The sequence below is a fragment of the Oryzias latipes genome, chromosome 1 (assembly GCF_053564925.1).
Source record: "Oryzias latipes strain Hd-rR chromosome 1, Olatipes_Hd-rR_3.1".
Taxonomy (NCBI): domain Eukaryota; kingdom Metazoa; phylum Chordata; class Actinopteri; order Beloniformes; family Adrianichthyidae; genus Oryzias; species Oryzias latipes.
Window position 1 is genome coordinate 19,928,817 of NC_136237.1, and position 19,053 is coordinate 19,947,869.

The 19,053-nt window shown below is 39.8% G+C and overlaps 1 protein-coding gene across 2 annotated transcripts in view; it reads left to right on the forward strand.

Annotated features, from left to right (window-relative positions):
• The first annotated feature begins 6,560 nt into the window (after positions 1 to 6,560).
• LOC101161464 (protein kinase C beta type) overlaps positions 6,561 to 19,053 on the forward strand; it is a 34,491-nt gene continuing 21,998 nt past the window's right edge. For both annotated transcript variants that reach the window (XM_023958257.2, XM_023958253.2), the window contains exons 1-2: positions 6,561 to 7,195; positions 7,459 to 7,490. In XM_023958257.2, coding sequence (XP_023814025.1) covers positions 7,032 to 7,195; positions 7,459 to 7,490 — 196 coding nt within the window. In that variant the 5' untranslated portion in view covers positions 6,561 to 7,031. The remainder of the gene's footprint in view (positions 7,196 to 7,458; positions 7,491 to 19,053) is intronic.

Sequence of the window (19,053 nt, forward strand, 5' to 3'; positions counted from 1 at the left end):
AAACAAAGTTTCTATGAGGTTGTGATCTCCAAAAACTCTTTGCTTTCATGAAGTCTAATTTGAGAGTCATTAATGAAGAAAACTCTTTCTTACCCTTTAGTAAATCAAATCAACACACATTTCTATTCATAGGAGGGTTTATTACTCAACCAATATATGAAAATATTCACAGTCAGCTGTCTTTATTCAGTTCAAAACACTTAAGGACATTTTTCAAAAGTAAAAAATTGAAAATCAATAAACATAATTTTACAGGTCTGTAGAAAAGAAGAACAATGTACTTAATAAACTAAATAGATGATGGATGGGTAGAAAATTAATTGTAAACTTTGTTTTAGATGGAAAATTTTATTATGGAAAACTTTTTTGTTAATCAAAAAATCTTTTAATTTATAAAATGAGAGTCCTTGCATGTTTCCACTGCAGGTAATGAACCTTAATTTCTGTTTTGACAGTAGCCTATTACAAATAGCTGATGCAAATCCTGGAAATGTCACTGTAATTCTATTAGACATGGTAACATAAGAAATTCAAGGTTTGAAAAAGTTTCTCAACAGTAAAGGTAAGTATATAATCCTGGAGAACTACAACATCTAGGAGTTTTTATTTCTGCATTAGAGCAAAGATTTTGATAAAAGATCTGCTGGAAAGCCTTATTTACCTTTGACATGACACCACAGTTGAAAGAAACTTGCTTTTGCGGGATAGGTTCAAAAATGAGAATCATTGTTGCAACAAAGGAAAACTTCCTGAACTGAAAATATCTGATGGCTTTTTGTGCCATCGATTTTTAAATACCTACTCCTTTAAAATTGGTGTGTTTTTGTAAATTTGTAAATTTTCTCACAATGGGGGATACATTAAAAGACTATAAAGCTTAATATTGCATTTCTGAGTATTTCCTTATTCAAATTGTGAATCAGGAGCAGACGAAAAAACAATGCTGGACAAAGCTTTTAGCAGTGACGTAGGTACTACAGTCGGCGAGCCATAAGCTCGCTGCTCCCCTCCATTCTTGTGCACCCACTTGTAGACAAATAGATCCATGATACTTTGTTTTCTTTGTCCGAGCTGGCATCTGGATCAAAACTGTACAGCTGGATAGCTAAAATATTGTTCGCCATTTTTGCTGCACCGCTAATATTAGGTTGGGGCTGTGAGCTAGTGGGAAAGAGTGTAAAAGGGATGATGGGAAATGAGGACACAACTCTGAGGCAAATTTCTGAGGAGCTACTGCCTGTCTACAGAAACTGTGTTTTAGAAAATGAAGGTTTTTTTCCCCCCTAAAAACAGCATCATAATCAAAAGACCACTTGGAAGTCTTGGACAGTAAATCAAAAGATGATTGGAGTAGGGTTTTAAGTAGAAGAAACCTCTACAGCCACAACAGGCGTGTACCGGTACTTCCCCCTCATATTGGTCACCAGCCTGGCTACATGGTCTCCCATCCAAATCAGCCAATGTGGTTTGAGTAATCACACTTCCCTGACTGCCAAGTGTAACCTGATACCAAAAGTATTTAACAGGATAGTGGTTCAGACCATTGTTATTCAAATGAATTCAGTCATTTCCGTTAGCAGATTCTGGAAGTGCTGGATTCAAATTTAAAGAACCTATACTATGCAAAATTCAATTTTTCAGCTGTAAAGTATAATATTACTTCAGAAACCGTAAAGCGGTATTTTGATCCGTTCACGCATTTGTGTTCCTCTGGAAATGTGCGCTCTGAGAACCAGCCCCTCCCAACTCACGAAAGCGAATTACAAATTTGAGTTACAAATTAACAAATATCAAACAATAATAACTTAAGGGGAAGCAAAAAGACTTCAGGGTGAACCAAGGGCAAACAACAAACAAAACCCCACCTAACTGAAATCTGAAATCTTACCTGTGAATGAAAGAGAAGGGAAATCAATGACAAAACACCAACCTCCCCGGACTAATATTAACAGGAGAAAACGTGAAAGAAAATGGCAGTTCCCCCCGTACAGCTTCACTTAAACATAACTACAAACAAAAGACGACACAGAGTGGACCTAAACACAAAGCTACAAAAACTACACGGGCAACACAACTTAAAGAACAGGTGGAGAAGAGCGCCAACCTGCAGCGGAGACAGGTTGCAGTAACACTCCCTTTTCACAGGCTGGGGGTCCACAAAGTGCTTTTAACGGCTGCCTCCACCAGGTTGGGTCCAATAGAAGCCATGCTTTCAAGCACCACACCTGAAAATAATCAGACAGACACACAAAGATGCATAAAAACACAGAAGTGCCACTCTGATAGGAATTAAAATACACAAAACACAGAATAAACAGAACAAAAGCAAATACGGCCACAGGCGAAACAAGCTGACGTAGACCAGTGAGAACAGCCCCTTCCAGGAAGAGTCTGCGCTGTCAGCACCACCACCAGGCTAACACAAACACCAGCTTTCACTAGCGGAACACTTTTATTTTGTATGCATAATATGCATATCCATCTTTTGTAAAAGTTCAAATGTTGTTTGTTTTCATGGGCAAGACACACAAAGCCGACTCTTGGCTGATGGGCGGCACCCGCACGGAGCGAAAGCCAGTGCCTCAGAGATCAAGTTGTTTTGGTTTCGGGTGGGAAAGGTAAAAAGAACTACTATTTCATTTTCAAACAAATCGTTATTTTGTGTGCGAAAGGTAATATTTTATCATACAAATGAATACTGTTAAATATAAAAGGCTTAAAAATAGAATAGCATGGTATAGGCCCTTTAACTCAGTTTTCAAAAAGCACAAATTCACAACTGAGAGGTTTTATACAAAGAAGAGAAAAAACATCACAAGCAAAAGTCAAATCAGTGAAAAGTAAAATAAAAAGTAAAATATAACCAATATAAGTCAGTACAAAGGACGTTGATTCTGTTCTAACAATGGCCTTTACAGGTATAAGTAATCAAACGCAGTAAGCTCACAATGGTGAGAAAAACTCCCAATTGACAGAAGAACAGGAAAAAAGCTCCAGCAAGATCAGGCTGGGTAAAGTCCACCATCTGCTGTGACCAGTTGGGATATAAGACAACAGGAAAAACACCGGAACGCATTTCATAAAACAAAACAAAATACAAAAATTTAGTAACAGAAACAATGACACAGATAAAAAAGAGGTGCTCAGTAAAGGGGAAAAATTTAGTGAATCTCCCAGCTCATGTAAGAGAGTTTCTACATCCAAAGTTAGGCTTCAAACATTCCTCTTTGGACATGCTAGCTAGTATTCAGAGAATATTTACCTTTGGGGAAATAATGATTATCTTCATAACATCCATTATACATATTTCTCCGCAGACCTAAGCAGAGGGAAGATGGTTTCATAAACCGGGCCAATTACCCCTGCTTAGATTAAAACCATATTGCATCAATATTGATATAATAAAAATGTAGATTGTCTATCATTGTTATCAATATTACCATCCGCTATATGTGCCATAGTGCATGCAACTTAATATTAACAAGTTTGAATAAAATTTCAACAACAATTAGTTGCTGGTAGACTGCTAGAAGTTAGAAGCTGGGGAAAGTATGGTGCACTGGGGTTCTGTCCTCTATTCAGATCTACCTCTCCTCTTCTTTCCTCTATTCTAACTTAGTTCTTCATTCCTTTTTTTGGTACAGTGCGATTCATGCTTTTTCCCTCTTTCCCACTCCCCTCCAGGGGAGCGGGAGGGATTCCAGATTCCAGTTGGCCCGTCTGTGCTCCTGTACTTGGCTGTGGACCTCGTCTTGCACCCCCAGTGTGTGGATTTGTAGTTGTAAAGTTAGATAAGCTGATTCTTCACCAAGAGTCCTGGTTCATCGCCTGTCCGTGCAGGAAGAGGATCCCTTCTTCATGTGGACCTCCCTGAGGTTTCTTCTTTTGTTTTATCTCAGAATCCGTTTTTTTTAAGGTGTTTTTCCTTATTGAGAAGTTTAGCTTAGTCTGTTTAGTTTAGCAATCAGCTATTTTATATTATAACTGATTTTATGTTTTGTACAAATGTGAAGCCTATTGAGAAAACTGTGTTGTAATATTGGGCTGCATAAATAAAACTGAATTGAATCCTGAAAGATATTATGAAGAAGGTTTTGTGATCCAGCAGTCTTTGGTATGGTAAGTGTTTGAGGACCCAGCTCAGTTTCAGATGGTAGAGATTGCCAGAACATCCTCTGTGTGTCTTTTAGCAGAAATCTCTCAGGCTGTGGTTCCTTCAGCCTCTGCTCCCTGCTGCCTTTTACCAGTTTGAGCACTGACCTTACCTTTGGGTTTCTAATCTGGGCCCATCTGTTCTTTCTGTTTTTAACTGCTGCTTCCAAATCAACATGGTTCTAAACAACCCAGTCTCATCGGGTTGTTCTAAAACAAAGCACCAGTATATGTGCAACCACAGATTTAACATAAAGCCAGGGTTTTATTTAACTTTAGACATGTTTTCTGTAGACTGTGGATAAATTACTGCATGTGCTAATTAAGGATTTTAGACAGGCAAACAGTTCACTTCAGGTTTTAATCTGACATGGAATCTATTCACAGTTTAAAGTGTTTTTTTTATCTCCCTCGGAGCGTTGTGTGGGCATTTATTTTACTGTCATTGCGTGAGTCAAGGCTTTGACTTGCAAACTTTTTTGCGTGCAGCTGGAGAGGGTCAGGCACCCCTCCTTCACATGGTTCCAGTTCTGTATTTGCTCCACCTTCCATTCTAAGGAAGCATAAACTGTGTGCATCCCTTTGATGCAGGTGACAGTCACATTTAAAAATAATGAAAGCTTTTTCAGCAATTTTATTTTGACAAAGTGCTTTGAGGACATAAGGAAGTGGCTGCTTCTTAACTTCCACTTTCTTTACTGACAAAAAGTCAAATACAAAAGCGTTGAAAGAAAAGCCCACAGTATTCAGTAAAAACAACGTAAAACAGGTAAAAGTAATACAATATCTGTATTAATTTCAATCTGCGGGGTATTATCATTTTTGTCAAGGCCTGTTTAGTTTTTCAAAACGATTGTTCTGGATAAAAATGCAAATTGCTTCTTTCTTTACTCAAAGGAAATGCAGCTGTTCCTATTTCCTGAAACACAAAACAGTAGCAGCACATCACCCCTTTTTTAAAGTCATCTTTCTAATTTGTATTGTTTTAATACTGCCAATCCTTGTTACAAGCCATGTACTGTTATTTTTCTTGGATGCCCCAGTACGAAAAAAATAAATAAAAAAAACTTTCAAAGAAGTACAACTTTGAATTTGGCTTCAAAAAATTCTTTTGGCAAATACAATTTAAAGGTTATTATTATTTTTTTTGTAAAAAAAGTCTTATCTTATTTCACTAGCATGAACACAAATGAAACCACAAACAAGGAGAGGTTGGCAGAATATAAAATAGCAATACTTCAAAATACTATTACTTGAGTAAAAGTAAAAAGCATTCAACCAAATAATATTTGAAATAATTGCAATGAAGTAACTAGTAGGGTTGTACGGATTCATTTTAACAACTATTTGATGCATGTCATAATTTGGGGTTGCTTACACTAGTCATTGTGGATTTTGGTTTATTTAAGGTTCACGGACCTAAAATCAATTCAGGACATCTTTAGCCAAATGTTCAAATTAAATATGTGTACAAACAAACAAGTAAAGAAGAGTTAATGAGAAATCCATTCACATTTTAGTCCCATAAGTTTCAGCCCGCTGTTGTTTTTCCTAATAAAAATATTACAAGTGAAACATCATTAGAACATTCTGCCACACTGTATGGTCACATGTCTTTTCAAAATTCAGTTTTTCCAAACATTGAACTGTAGTGATGGTTGATCATTTTTTGTTGCCATTACACGTGTGTTGTTCACTGTGATGGTAGTTGGTCGTTTTTACTTTATAGTAAAATAAACCTACAATGTCTCAATCCAAATGGTATTTTCCAATACCCATATAGTTGATTTATTTCATTTTAAACCATTTTATAATGTAAGACCCAGTTTTAGGGCCAGTTTACAAAAAAAATTGTTTTTAAATTACGAGATTTTAAGTCGTAAATTTATGAGATAAAAACTTGTAAATTAACGAGTTTTTTTCTCAGTCTCTTTACTACTTACAATTTCTCGTAATTTTACTTTTTTTTTTGGTGGCCCTGAAACTCCATCGTTATATTGGTATAGGTTGATTCGATAAAAACTCGCTTCAGACAGATTGATCTGGCTGCATTGTAGGAATATAAATCGATTCATCGATTAATTGGTTTTATTGTTACACCTCTGGTAACCAGTGAAAAGAATAGTGTACTGAGCAACAGTTTAAACATTTTACAGAGTAAAAGTTCTGAAATACTTACGGAAATTTCTGGTATACAGTATCTTTATATTGAAAAAAAAATGGAAGCAAATAGTTGAAGAAACCTTACCAATAAGACTACGCATTCTAAAAACAATTTACATTTGATGTTATAAACAAAAATATAAAATACAAGTACTCTTATAAGTACTTTTTTTGTCACCACCCTGACACAGACTATTTCTGCCTCTGGTCACGTGAAGAACACATTTTAGTACACACTGTACTCAACATTATTCACTGCACTGTGAAGGTGGAGGTTTTTGAAGCTCTGCCTAATTGCTCAGCCTGCTGAGGTGGAGTAATGAGTGTGTGCGCTTCATACTCCGAGCGGCTGCGCGCGCATCGACAGTGTAGTTTTAGCATTGTAGTGTTTTTGTGTATGAGCGCGCGCGCGCGCTGTACAAAGAGTGAGCGACACTGGTGAGAACAGGGAAGCAGACGCTCGGCGCGTGGACCCGCCGGAAGAAGAAGAAGAAGCAGCTTTAGCGCGAGCCGCCCGGACCGCCAGAAACACCTGCATCCCGAACCGCACCAGGACAGCCAGCGGGGCGGAGAGCGGGAGGAGGGGGGCGAGGAGGGGAAGGAAGGAGGAGAGGAGGCGGCACCCGCAGCACTCGTCCTCCGCCGCCTTCGTCTCTACCTCCCAGTCTTGGTTCTCCTCACCCTCTCTACCTCTCTCGGACCGTTTCCTCGTTAAGATGGCTGACCCCAACAGCGACGGAGAGGCGCCAGAGAGCGCGCGCGGCTTCGCCCGCCAGGGAGCCCTCCGCCAAAAAAACGTGCACGAGGTGAAGAACCACAAGTTCATCGCGCGCTTCTTCAAGCAGCCCACCTTCTGCAGCCACTGCACGGACTTCATCTGGTGAGTGGAAGGACACAGGTGATCCACTTGCTGCCGGCCTGCCCGCACCCCCCCGGTGTCATTAATGCGCCATTCTCCCCGGTCCTATGCGACAGCACCGGGGGCCTGTCTGCCGCTGCAGAGGAGCCGCCGTTGTTTACCGCATCGACCCCGACTCATACCTCTAAAATGCCGTAAAACAGGAGGCCCTGTGGTTGCAGCTGCATTTTTTTTTTTTTGGTTCTAAATTTTCCAAATTTCTGACCGCTGTCTTCTGTCTGCAGGGGCTTTGGAAAGCAGGGATTCCAGTGCCAAGGTAAGAACAGTGGCTCATTCACAAATTCCTGCACTGTGCATACATGGCTGTGTCAGAGTGTACCTCCTTCTTCTCTCTGAGGTGCAGGGCTGCACTCTGTTGCAGCACACTGACCTGTTGGCTCTCGCGTCTCGGTGTGTTTGTTTGACAGGCAGTTGTCAAAGCCAAGCAGGCTCTTTAGCTAACACTGACTAATGAGAGTGGCGGCACCTCTTAAGCCAGATGCACCAGCAGCAAAAGCCAGCACTGATCTGAAACCACAGACGTGTGCTGCCATCAAGGACTGAGAGAAGGAGGGATGAAGTTTGATTTCTGGAGCTGTGTTCTCCTCTAATATTCATCCTGACATCTTGATTGGAGCTTTAAAATGGTGGGTTTGTGTGGGGGTGGGTGGTAATGTGTTGGTGTGTGTTGCGTTGCCTTGGTGGGTGGTTTTGTCTAGACACGGGTGTCTGCACAACTTGGTTTTGTCTGCACAACTTGGTTTCAAACCCCTTGAGCAACACGTGGATACGTATTAATAGCGCACGCGCCCCCTGCAACGTTCTACTCCCAAGTTATAACTTCCTCTTCTGCCTTGGTCCATCTCAGACACCCACCCCGACTCGTGTGGCCCCAGCCATGTGACCGGGATCACCACGGAAGGAACCGTGGTTTCCCTCTTACTGATACAGAAACAAGAAATTCTGTAATTGCGCAAGTTCAGGAGCCATAAAAAGCTGAAGTCCTCTCGTCTCTGCAGGCTGCAGGTTTTAGTCAACACTTTGGGTGGTACAGGAAATGCATTTAGAGCAGAAAAAAACCTTAACACTTTGTGTATGAGTATCTGTGCAAATCTCTATGGACTATAGTGAGCTACGCTGAAAACAGACAGTACACACATGCGGTGAAGGGACAGATCAGGTTTCCTGGCGAGTTTCCTCTAGTTAACGGAGCACAGATCAGCCTTAAACAGGTAGACATTATCTTAAATTAAATAAAAAAAAACACAGCCTGTGAACATCCAGAGGGAAAAATTGTTCTAAGTAATCAGTCACACTTCTTAGGAAACATTTTTAGGCTGCAGATTCCCACAAAAACCCCTGCAGAATCCAGCCTGGATACTGTACAGACTTGCCTTTCACACGCGGACGAGGTAGCAGGATATTGGATCCATTCCAGAGCGCCAGCTTGACGAACCGCACTGTAGGCAGGACATGACAAAATAATGCTGTGGAAATCAGTGTTTTGTTTTCAAATTAAAGAGGGTGGCAATTACCCGCTCGGTTCTGAGTTTATCTGGATTTATGAGCAGAGATGTGAGCGAACTATTACCCACGTTGCCCCAACTGAGATGTGCCTTCAGGTTCCTCGAGTTTTTGTCCGATTTGTTAAATTTTGAAATGTTTATGGGTTCGGACGCTGGAGGAAGTTCAGGATCTGATCAAGGAAGCTGCTCTGTAATGGATGAGATGTAAAAAAAAAAAAAACAAACACAACAAGGACCATCTTCTACACATAAATGCCAAATATTGTTATGTCTGAAGAAAATACATTAAGATCTTTAAGTACAACTTTATCATTTGCTTGTTCTTTTCATAATGAAGTGCTTTTAGTTTGTCACACTTTTACCTCTACTACCAGTTTTTTCTAAAAGTAAATCATTCAAACCTCTTTAGACAGTGAGGAACTGACAGTCTGTCTGGTTCTATTTACGGTGATGAGATTAAAATCATCCATCCCTGTTTTTATGAAGCTCATTTAAACTTTTAACTTGGAGAACTATGAAGCAACTCATGTTCAAATGGTAAGTTGGGTTTTTAACCGACAGTTTAAAAAGCTCCATACCATTATTCCACTACCACAGAGCTTCCGAAATGGCACCTGACAGTCATCTGTCAAACCCTGACAGATTTGGTGATTCACCGTTTCTTTGCTCCAAAGAAAGTTTTCCCTGCTTCACAGTGTTGTAGGTTTTTGAGACTGCTGTGCCTTTTCCTTGTCACTGGAGTTTGCCACACCAAGCGTGCATGTAGCTGCTCAATCATGCAAACCTATTTCATGAAACTCCCACCACAGTTTTTGTTCTCATGCCAGTACAGGAACTTGTCACTGCATGCACCAATAATTCAGCTTTACAGTAAGAACTGACAAATTCAGCAGCTTTCTGAATTGATTTTGGGACTTTATGTTGTCTTTAGCTTGACAGCTAAGTTGCTGTGGTTCATTTTTATTTTTTTATTTATTTATTTTAGCTCTGTTCAAAATGTAGCTTTTAAATTAAATTGAGTTGCAACCTTTCTATCCATGTTGTGCGTTATGTTTTATTGGAAACTAAAATTCCCAGCAATATTTAAATATATGAATGATTCTTTAAAGGGAAAATAGTAAACTGGAAGGAAAATGTATGTCTTGTCTTGTATGTACATTTCTAATCAACATTAATCAACCTCATAAAAGATTTGTCTGTACAGTAGTTTATGCTTTTTTTAAGGATATTTCTTTTAATGTTTGCTTATTGTGAGGGTAAATACAGTTTCAAATCTTTATAGAAACAGCAACAAAAATCCTTTAATGCTAAATTTCACATTTGTTTAATTCTAGTCATGGGATGTGAGAGTCATAGATTTTTAAATTTAAGTCATATTGCCATAAAACCTCCTTATAGTGTCATTTCAGCTTTTAGGGATTGCGCCTCATCCGGCTTCTTTTACCTTAAAGTGAAAACGGCTGACTTCATAATCTGTACATCAGGAGGAGGAAAAAAACAGTCACTTTGTGTTTTGCCACGCTCCTCTCCTTTGCATTTTGCCTTCTGAATAGAAGTGCTCAACAAAATGCAGAAGAGACAGTGGAAAGCGATGTGCATGAAGTGGGACATAAAAAGGAAGAGCTGCAGAGTTGCAGCTCAGATGGAAAGGGGGGTGCATTGTCCCTTTCGATTCGGTGGAATGTCAGCCATCCTGTGCCGACTTGTTTTCTTATGAGGAACCAAAGTGTGTTTGAGAAAACAGCCCAGTATGTGACAAGGGGGTTTTTACTCTGCCTTTGTGGGCGTGTTTGGATACCTGCTCAGCAGGTATTCAGAGATGCCTTTTCTTACCCTTAGTGTCTTTTTTTTGTTGTTAATTTTAGTTCACATGCTCTAATTTGCAGACGGCACTGATAACAAACAGAGGAACTAACTATTGTTTCCTGTTGAAAAGAGATTTGAATTTTTAATCTGTGAGCTGACTGGTTTAAGGTCTAAAGTCTCCCTTCTGTCAGTACATGTACCATTAATTCAGCTTTACAGTAAGAACTGACAGGAATCGGGACCTTTCAATAGACGCAGCTTAACTGAAATGAATCACCGCCAACGTCTTTATTAAGATCTGGCCGGTCATTGTTTTGTGTTTGAGTTGGACAGGTGCCCTGTCTTTCCCCTGGTGGCTGCTGAGATAGGCTCCTGCAGATAAATCAGGTATTTAGAAAGATGAGAAAGCAGGTATAAAGGTGAGCGTCAGGTGTGAAGGGGCATGCCTTCTTCATGCTTGAAATAACCAACCGGTTCAATACTTTTGAAGGCGTTCGCGCAGACAGCTGAGGCCTGGTGACGGCAGAGGCGTTTGTTGTCGTGTTTAGACGGTTTTGCATAGTTGGTACCAGTTTCATGCTCGACTCTGGCTGATGGAACTGATAGCTTTGTTCAAACCATATATTGCTAAGGGCGGAGATGCTGCCTGTCCATAAATAGTATTTTGCCGCCACATCTGCATCAGCGCCACATCAGTGATGCAGAGTGATCTGACTGTACAAAGAATGTGGGCTGACATCTGCCACTTAGAGATGAGTTTGAGGAGGTTTGGGGTTTACCCCCCCGGATCATATCAGAAAGGACACCACACTGGCTGCATGCGAACTGCAGTCGTTTTAGCGTCTGTCTTTGGGATCTGTTTCTGTGTTTTGGAGCTCTGGCAGAGCGAGACTAATATAATTGTGGAGACAGTCGCCTAAAGTTGCACATGCACAGCTTAGGCCCTGCAGTGCTCCTGACAGGTACTCACCCAATTAGATGTCCTTGCTTTAGTCCTTGCTCTGGTTCCATCTTGGAGTTTATGTGTTTTTAATGGCTTTTGCCTCGAGTAGGGAAGTCTGTTAGGAGGCTTGTCTGGAGACACAACCAGAAACTATCAGGCTCCCCTTTTACCTGTTTTCCTTGGACAAATGAAATCAAAAAATGTTTTTTATACTGGATAAAAATATGGATAATTGACAATGTGCCTATAAAAAAATACAGTGCAACACCGATTTTAGTATCTCAACTAGGCCTGCAGAATATATTGCAAATTTGTCGTTATCGCAATGTCAAACTTTGCAATATGCATATCGCAAAAGATGGTGAAAATTGCAATAAATGGTTACCTTAAATATGCTAAAACAATCTTATGGCAGCTTGAAGTATTTAACGAAACAAACAAATTCCTTTATATATTTGACCAATCGGATGGAGCCCTTTTATCTTAGATGTTCGGCTCCTATGTAGGTGTGGGTCATTTGGACTATAATTTTTAAACTGTTGCAGTGAAATGGAAATTGGAAATTGGAGCCAGTTTAGCTCGTGCTGGTTTGCGGCGCCTTCCGTCCGTGAAACCCGGGTTCGACTCCGGGCTGCTCCCTGTTCCCTTCTCTACCTCTGCCGGTTCCAAGCCCGGTTTGAGAAGGTTGCGTCAGGAAGGGCATCCGGCGTAAAACATTGCCAAATTTACCATGCGACTCGTTCGCTGTGGCGACCCCTGATGGGAGAAGCCGAAAGTGGAAGAAGAAGAAGAAGCAGTGAAATGGAAATTATGTTTTAGGTTTTGCTATTTGTTCATATACCGCAAGTTATATCATCATCGCATTATTGATCACTAATATCCCAAGTTTTCCTCATATCGTGCAGCCCTAATCTCAACTTTTTAAGAGTACATAAAAGTGCATTAAAGAATAGTTCATTTATTTTTCTGCAAATATTGAGCATACAAGTCCTATAGAAACAGCCACAAAACAGGTGATCTAGCTAGAGACAGACCAGACCTTCAACCTCTCAGCGCTCAGAGGTTGGGCTAAGCAATGAACAGGTCGCTTATGGTCTAGGTTGTCAAAATGAATGAAGTCAGTAGGATTTCCTGAGGAGGACAGCCGTGGAAAAGTGTGGGGCATGAAATGAGATGTACAAAGTTCCAGGAATGTGAGCTTAGATAAATAATCAGTTTTCAGTGTGTGGGCGTGACAGAGCGACTTTATCTTTTGAGGTTTAGGTGAACTGTCTTCCGTCGGTTTTAGAAACTGTTTCAAACAGTCAATTATATGGAACCAGGACTGTTTATTTATCTTCATTAATGGTCATAAAAGCTTTGCCTGAGGCTGGTCGTGTGCCTCTTTTAGTTGGAGTTCCACCCTCCTGGACCATGTTTGCTCCTTTTCATTAAAGAACGGGTTTGGTTGAGCCATGCTGTTTGTTGAGCTGAATGTTTTAGTTGTCCTCCTGAGGCTTGTTTTTACATGCGTGATGACATTGAGGGTGGGACAAAATACTAACAACACTAGTCCAGCTGAAAGTTGAGTCGGTTCAAAGGAAGCTCAGTCTCTGCAGCTGATGGGTAAAAACATAGAAATTGAGGAAAGCTGGCTGCAAATATCTAAAATTCTTTGGTTTCACAGCTTTTTTGTCGCTGCACACATCTCTGTAAACAGAAGTGGTGACACATGTTGAGGTCCTGTGAGCTTTTCCATTGCTCTTTAAGTGGTTCTTGTGGCCAGAATTGTGGCCAGAAAGCATCCCAAGAAAACAAATGTCATAGCCTGGAGGGCAGCCGTCCCCCGCTGGTGGAAGGCAAGATCCTCCTCCTGCTTCCCTCTAGAAGAAAACGTCAGAGTCCTGGCTGTACACTTTAACAGTTTCTGCTTCCTTTTTTTGTGTGCTATTCTGTGGAGTGTTAGTGGAGAAAAAAAGGTCAAAGTGGTCCTAAACCATAACAAACTCTTCACTTGAAATGTTCACTGGGATGAATTTGGGACCCCATAACTGTGGATGGTTTTTTCGCAGACTGTGGGTCGTTAGAGGAGAGTGTGCATGAGCCAACAAACTCACTGTTTGTGCACAAACATTCTAAAGAAACAGATCAAGTTTGTCAGCATTACCATTGCCTTACCTATATGTTCTGGCCTGCATATATTTAAAGAGATTTTATATTGAGGGTTAAAAATAGCTAAAAACATCCCAGGATTTAAATGCTGCATAAGTAAACGGCTTCTTTGTCAATGCAACAAATACTTCAATGTGTGTTATTTTAACATTAATTTTTAATTGTAATCTCCTCAGGTGTGGACACTTCTTTGCCTTTATGCTCACAAACAAATCTAGAAACGAAAGATTTGGCTTCATACACAGACTTCAAAGACAAATAGAAAGTAGGGTTGACGTGCATCCTACATGTATCCCTGCATGTAAACACGATTTCCAATGGAAAAATATGTTGATCTATATGCAGTGGTGCCCTAACCCCAGCCGCGGACCGATACCAGTCCATGACACAGTTGGTAGGAACGGAGTCGTAGAGAAAAAAAAATCACAAACCACATGTTTCTGTTTTATAAATAATTTGATTGTGAAGTTTTATTTTGGAAAACTACTGGAGACGTGGCTGAGCGACTCATTCTTGATGCATGTCAAGTCTCTCGGTCACGTTTTGAAAATGCATCCGCTACTTTCTAAAAGCGGCTACGCCAACCACCAAATTTGAAACCCTGTTGAACGTTAACGAAAAACAAAGGTATTTGGAAAGTTTCTTTTTGCAGAAAAGAGTCTGTGAGGAGACGGAAGAAAAAAGCCTTTGACTTGAAGAAAACAGAAAGCTGCTTTGAACAGACAAAACCTAGAAGTCTTTACTACAAATATGGCTTTATTGCCACAGTTGTTGGATAATATTCAGCAACCGTCTGTCTAATGAGGTTGCTTAAACGGTGGATTCATGTTTATTATTATATTTAGAAAATTCTTGTTTTACTGACTGTTATTTTTTATTCTTGCATTTATTCGCTACACCTTAAAAGTCAGATGTAGCGGAAGTTATCGTCTCATTTTATTTATTTATTTGTTTCCAATTTGACAACTATGGGTCAAACATTTTAATGGTTCCTACACAAAATCCATTGTAAAAATCAAGTTTAAACCAGCCACAGATATGGTACAGAGGATGAAGATAAACTTTACCCTTAAAAGTTGAGGGAAACAGGAGACTAAAAATGCATAAATAAATAAATAGGACGCCCATTTTAGCCTCATACATGCTAGTCCATGAAAATATTGTCTAAACTTAGACAAGTCCTCGTCTGAAAAAGGTTGGGAGTCACTGACCTACAGCGATGTCTTTTAATGTATTTGCTCCACAAGAGAGCAGATACTGAGGTGTTGCCTCTACTTAATATATCAATTATTAAAAGTGAGAAAAATTAGAGCTTAGATTTGATATTTTTAAAAATAAAAAGTGGGTGTAAAATGTATTAAGTCAGTCTGTATTTTTTTGAGCTTTGGTGTTTTTGATGGTAAACAAAAGACAAGAAGCTTTTGATTTTATTGAAATGACATTAATTGCAACGCTGGTTTTTTGATGTTTTCAGCTTAGCTATTAAATAAAGTTTAAAAAAATAAAAATGACACAATTATCTTTTGTATTTTACTATTTTGTTAAGTTGGATTCTTTTTAGTCTGCATCAGTTTTGCAGTGTTGGCACTTTTCTTTGAAACACGTCTTGTTTTAGAATCCATACATTGAACAAATGAGCCATTTCAAAATAAAGATAAATAATGAAATGAATGAAACCGTCTTAAGTTTTGAACAGGTACTCTGAAATTCAATGGCTGATGTGGTTTTGAAACAGTGTCGCTTTTTTAAGACAGTCGTCTTTGGTCTCAGTTTTAAAACATTTTAATCATTTAACTTTAAGGAAGTTAAGAAGTCTGTCAGAGTCTCGCACACGAAAACAAACGACACCCAAACTTTTGCAAAGATGGATGTGTATATTGTGCATATAAAAGAAAAAAAGAAAGCATTTTTGATGACTACTGCTAGCTCAGCGGAGAACGTGTGTATGTGGGTGTGTTTGTTGGCCTGGGGGGGCGGTGCGGGCAGCGCAGACTCTTCATGGAAGGGGCGGTTCTCACTGGTCTACGTCAGCTCGTGAGAACCCGCTCGTTTTTGTGAGTTGGGAGGGGCTGGTGCTCAGAGCGCAGGATTTTAGATTTTAGAGGAAGACTTAGAAATGCGTGAATGGATCAATTTACCACTTTGGGGTTTCTTTTTGTAAGGAATGAACATTATGAAACACTTAAAAGCTTAAAAAAAATGAGTTTGCATGGCAACGGCCCTTTAAAGGTAAGGAGCTTCAGAGGGTTTAATCAGCCTATCATTGTTTATTTTTCCTTTTTTTGTGTGAAAGGCTTCCATTTTCTAGAAACAACTGTGTTTTGTGGATTTTCTGCACCCTGCTGCTTTTTTCTCTTCTGTGGTTCTGCCTTCTGCCTTTATCACTCCGCTGTGCTAAACTTCCTGCAGGAAATGTGCTATTAGTATCTCTAATGAGACTTGCTTTGATGAGGTTTGATTGATTTAATCTACATACCGTTGCAGTGTTATCTCAACGTAATCACATACACAATTTCAGGGATACAGAGTGTTGGGTGCAAAATCTGCTAATTTTTCTGCATGATGATCTGAAATTCAGTGGATGACCAGGGCACAACAAATGAGTCATGGCTTTCTTGAAGCATAAAGTTAATCCAAAATGTGTAAAGCTGAGCTGCTGAAGCTTTTAGTCCTTTGGATTAGCAGAGCTGTTGTTCTGTTTGATGCAGACCTGTGGCACTACAGCTGGAGCAGAGAGAAACCTTTGTGAAGCATGAGAGGGTTTAGTGGAGCCCAAAAATCCTCATTACAGCTGTATCTGTCAGGTACACTTTAAAACAATTCTTAGTTCTCAGTTGTGCTTGTTCAGAAGCGATGTAGATGCAAATACACTACTTGGTTCCTTTTTAATCTATGTTAGTACAATTTGAGGTAGATGTGGATTGTTTTACTAGAATCCAGTCTCTGTTTCTTCTAAAGGAGAAGAAACGTTACCTATAGGAGAAACAGTGTCAGTTTTTGATATGTCTAAGATCTAAAATCACACAATGCTCTGACATGAGCATTCGGTGGAAGTCATCTTTCTAGTCATTCAGGCCTGTTGAGGCCTGAATGATGATGATGATGATGATGATGATGAGTGTCTCCATCTGTGATGTGTGGGCTGATAATTATCCAAGATGGAGGAATTTCCCATCACTCCTGTTGAAAACTGTTGTTGTTATCTGGTTCTTGTTATTTTGGGTTCACTCTCTTTTTTTTACTCAGTGCTGTCAGTCAGGCAAAACTGGGGGTTTTAGGGCTCTTCGTGGTTGCTAGGCAACAGAGCAAAGACCCCCTCACCAGGTCACCGGGCCTGTGTGCCAGTGGCATGTGCGCGCAGGAGCACACGTATGAGTAAAGAGGCTTTCGAGTTCAACATGTGTTCCTCAGCGTTTTGTGCCGCTCCACCTCTCATTCCGTCTTTCTGACATGCCGCAGAAGCAGAAATGAATTTCCACCCCCTCACTTTGCCACATAGCCAGCTGTGCTCCGGTCTTTCTCACTTACACGCACGCACGTGCACAGACACATGCACGCATGTCCAGTTCTGTTTCTGTCAAGACACTCTCAGTCCACTGATGTATTCCCAGGCCCGCAAACCTGTACCCATCCCCGTCTTCTGGGCTCTGGAGCTTGTTATCCTGGCTGCCTTTAGTTCTTAGGAGGGGAATAACGATTAATAGACTTAATCAATTAATCGATTTAAGTTCCTGCCATCCAACCAGATCATCTGTCTGAGGGAAGTTGTTAATCAAATTGACTTATAGCATTAAAAATTTGAATATGAAATGGGTCGATTATATCAATCTTGGAAAATACTATATGGATTGAGATACGTTATAATTCCAGTCCAATGTGTGGAAACACTTTGACACTTTTAGCAAAGACATGTGACCATGCAGTGTGGTAGGATGTTCTAATAATCTTCCTTTTGGATTTTTTTCGTGTGGAAAAACAACAGTGGGCTGAACTTCATGAGACTAAAATGTGAATGGATTTGCCATTAGTTTTTGTTTACTTGTTTGTGAATCATATTTAATTTATAGTTGATTATTTTAAAAGAAATACAAAGAATCTGTAAAACTTAACCTGCATTGTTCAGTACCAGGTATTTATCTCTGAGTCACACTGGTTGAAGTTTTGGCTAAAGATGTCCTGGATTGATTTTACGTCAGTGAATCGGATCGAATTCAAAATGAACCAAATATAGACTATGCATCATATTGTCACCCTCAAATTATGATATGAATCAAATCATTGTAAAAATGAACGGTTATACCCCTAGTTTCTACAGACGTCTGTGTGCCCAAACCCTCCGTCCTCTTCCTGTTCTTCAGCCTTTGGAAGGAACAGTGGGAGACTTAACTCCTTTTCTTAGCCTGATCTAATTTAATCTCTCGCCTCTCTTTTCTCTTTTTTCCTCGTCCAGTCAGCCTCCTCTCAGCCTCTTGCCTCACTTGCATTGTTTATGACTAAGCTCAGAGTTCAGGCATCTCCACTCAAAGCTGCCGCCATGTCTGTGTAACCCGTTTGACATAAAATATGGCTAACCCGACCCCATCTCACTCCTGCATAAATGAGCATACACATAAACACAAACACGAGCTCACGGTTACCTTACTTCATGAAAGCTGGTGGAAAGTGCCTGCAGTTGCCCTGGTGCCTCATTAAAGTGTAATGACAATGTGAATAATTAAGATTAAAGTAGAGTAATATCACACGCTGTGCGTTTGTTTGTGCGTTGTCTTTTCTTTTTTTTAGCAGCTCAGAAACATTGTCATGACAGGGAGATATGACAACCTGTTAGGCTTTTTAATTCCCTTTTTACTTAAGATTGTCAGTCACTGTGAAGTGGAAACAGTGTAAATCAACGTATTAAGTCAGAACGAGGCTAAACCACAATCATGTTGCTGTCATGTGCTTCACTCGTCTGTCCTTTTTATTTCCAATGGAGGTCTAGTTGTAGTTACTTTCACTCTCAAGAAGCTGACAGTATACAGTAGTGCACGGTCTTTGTGTGCAACTTGTAAGCAGGAAAACATCCTGCTGTTATTTTGTTTAGTGGGTGTTTCAAAGGAGCTTCATTTTGACTTTTTTCTGCATTTCTATTCAAACTCTCATCCTTTGACACCTAAAGCATTTTGTCTTTAAAGCATCAAATAAAAATAACAAGTACCCATATTTAAAAACCTCAAATTTTGACTTTTGACTTATTGAAAACAAAAAAACTCACATGGGAGGGAGAGAGGCCTTATTTTCTGATGATCTCACTTTTTACTAAAAAACAAACAAACAAATTGTTCAACAACATGCCAACTAGTTATTTAATTCTTTTCTTTTTCCTTTGCTTTTGGACATTCCCATGAATCATAGAGTTAAACCTGACCAACGTT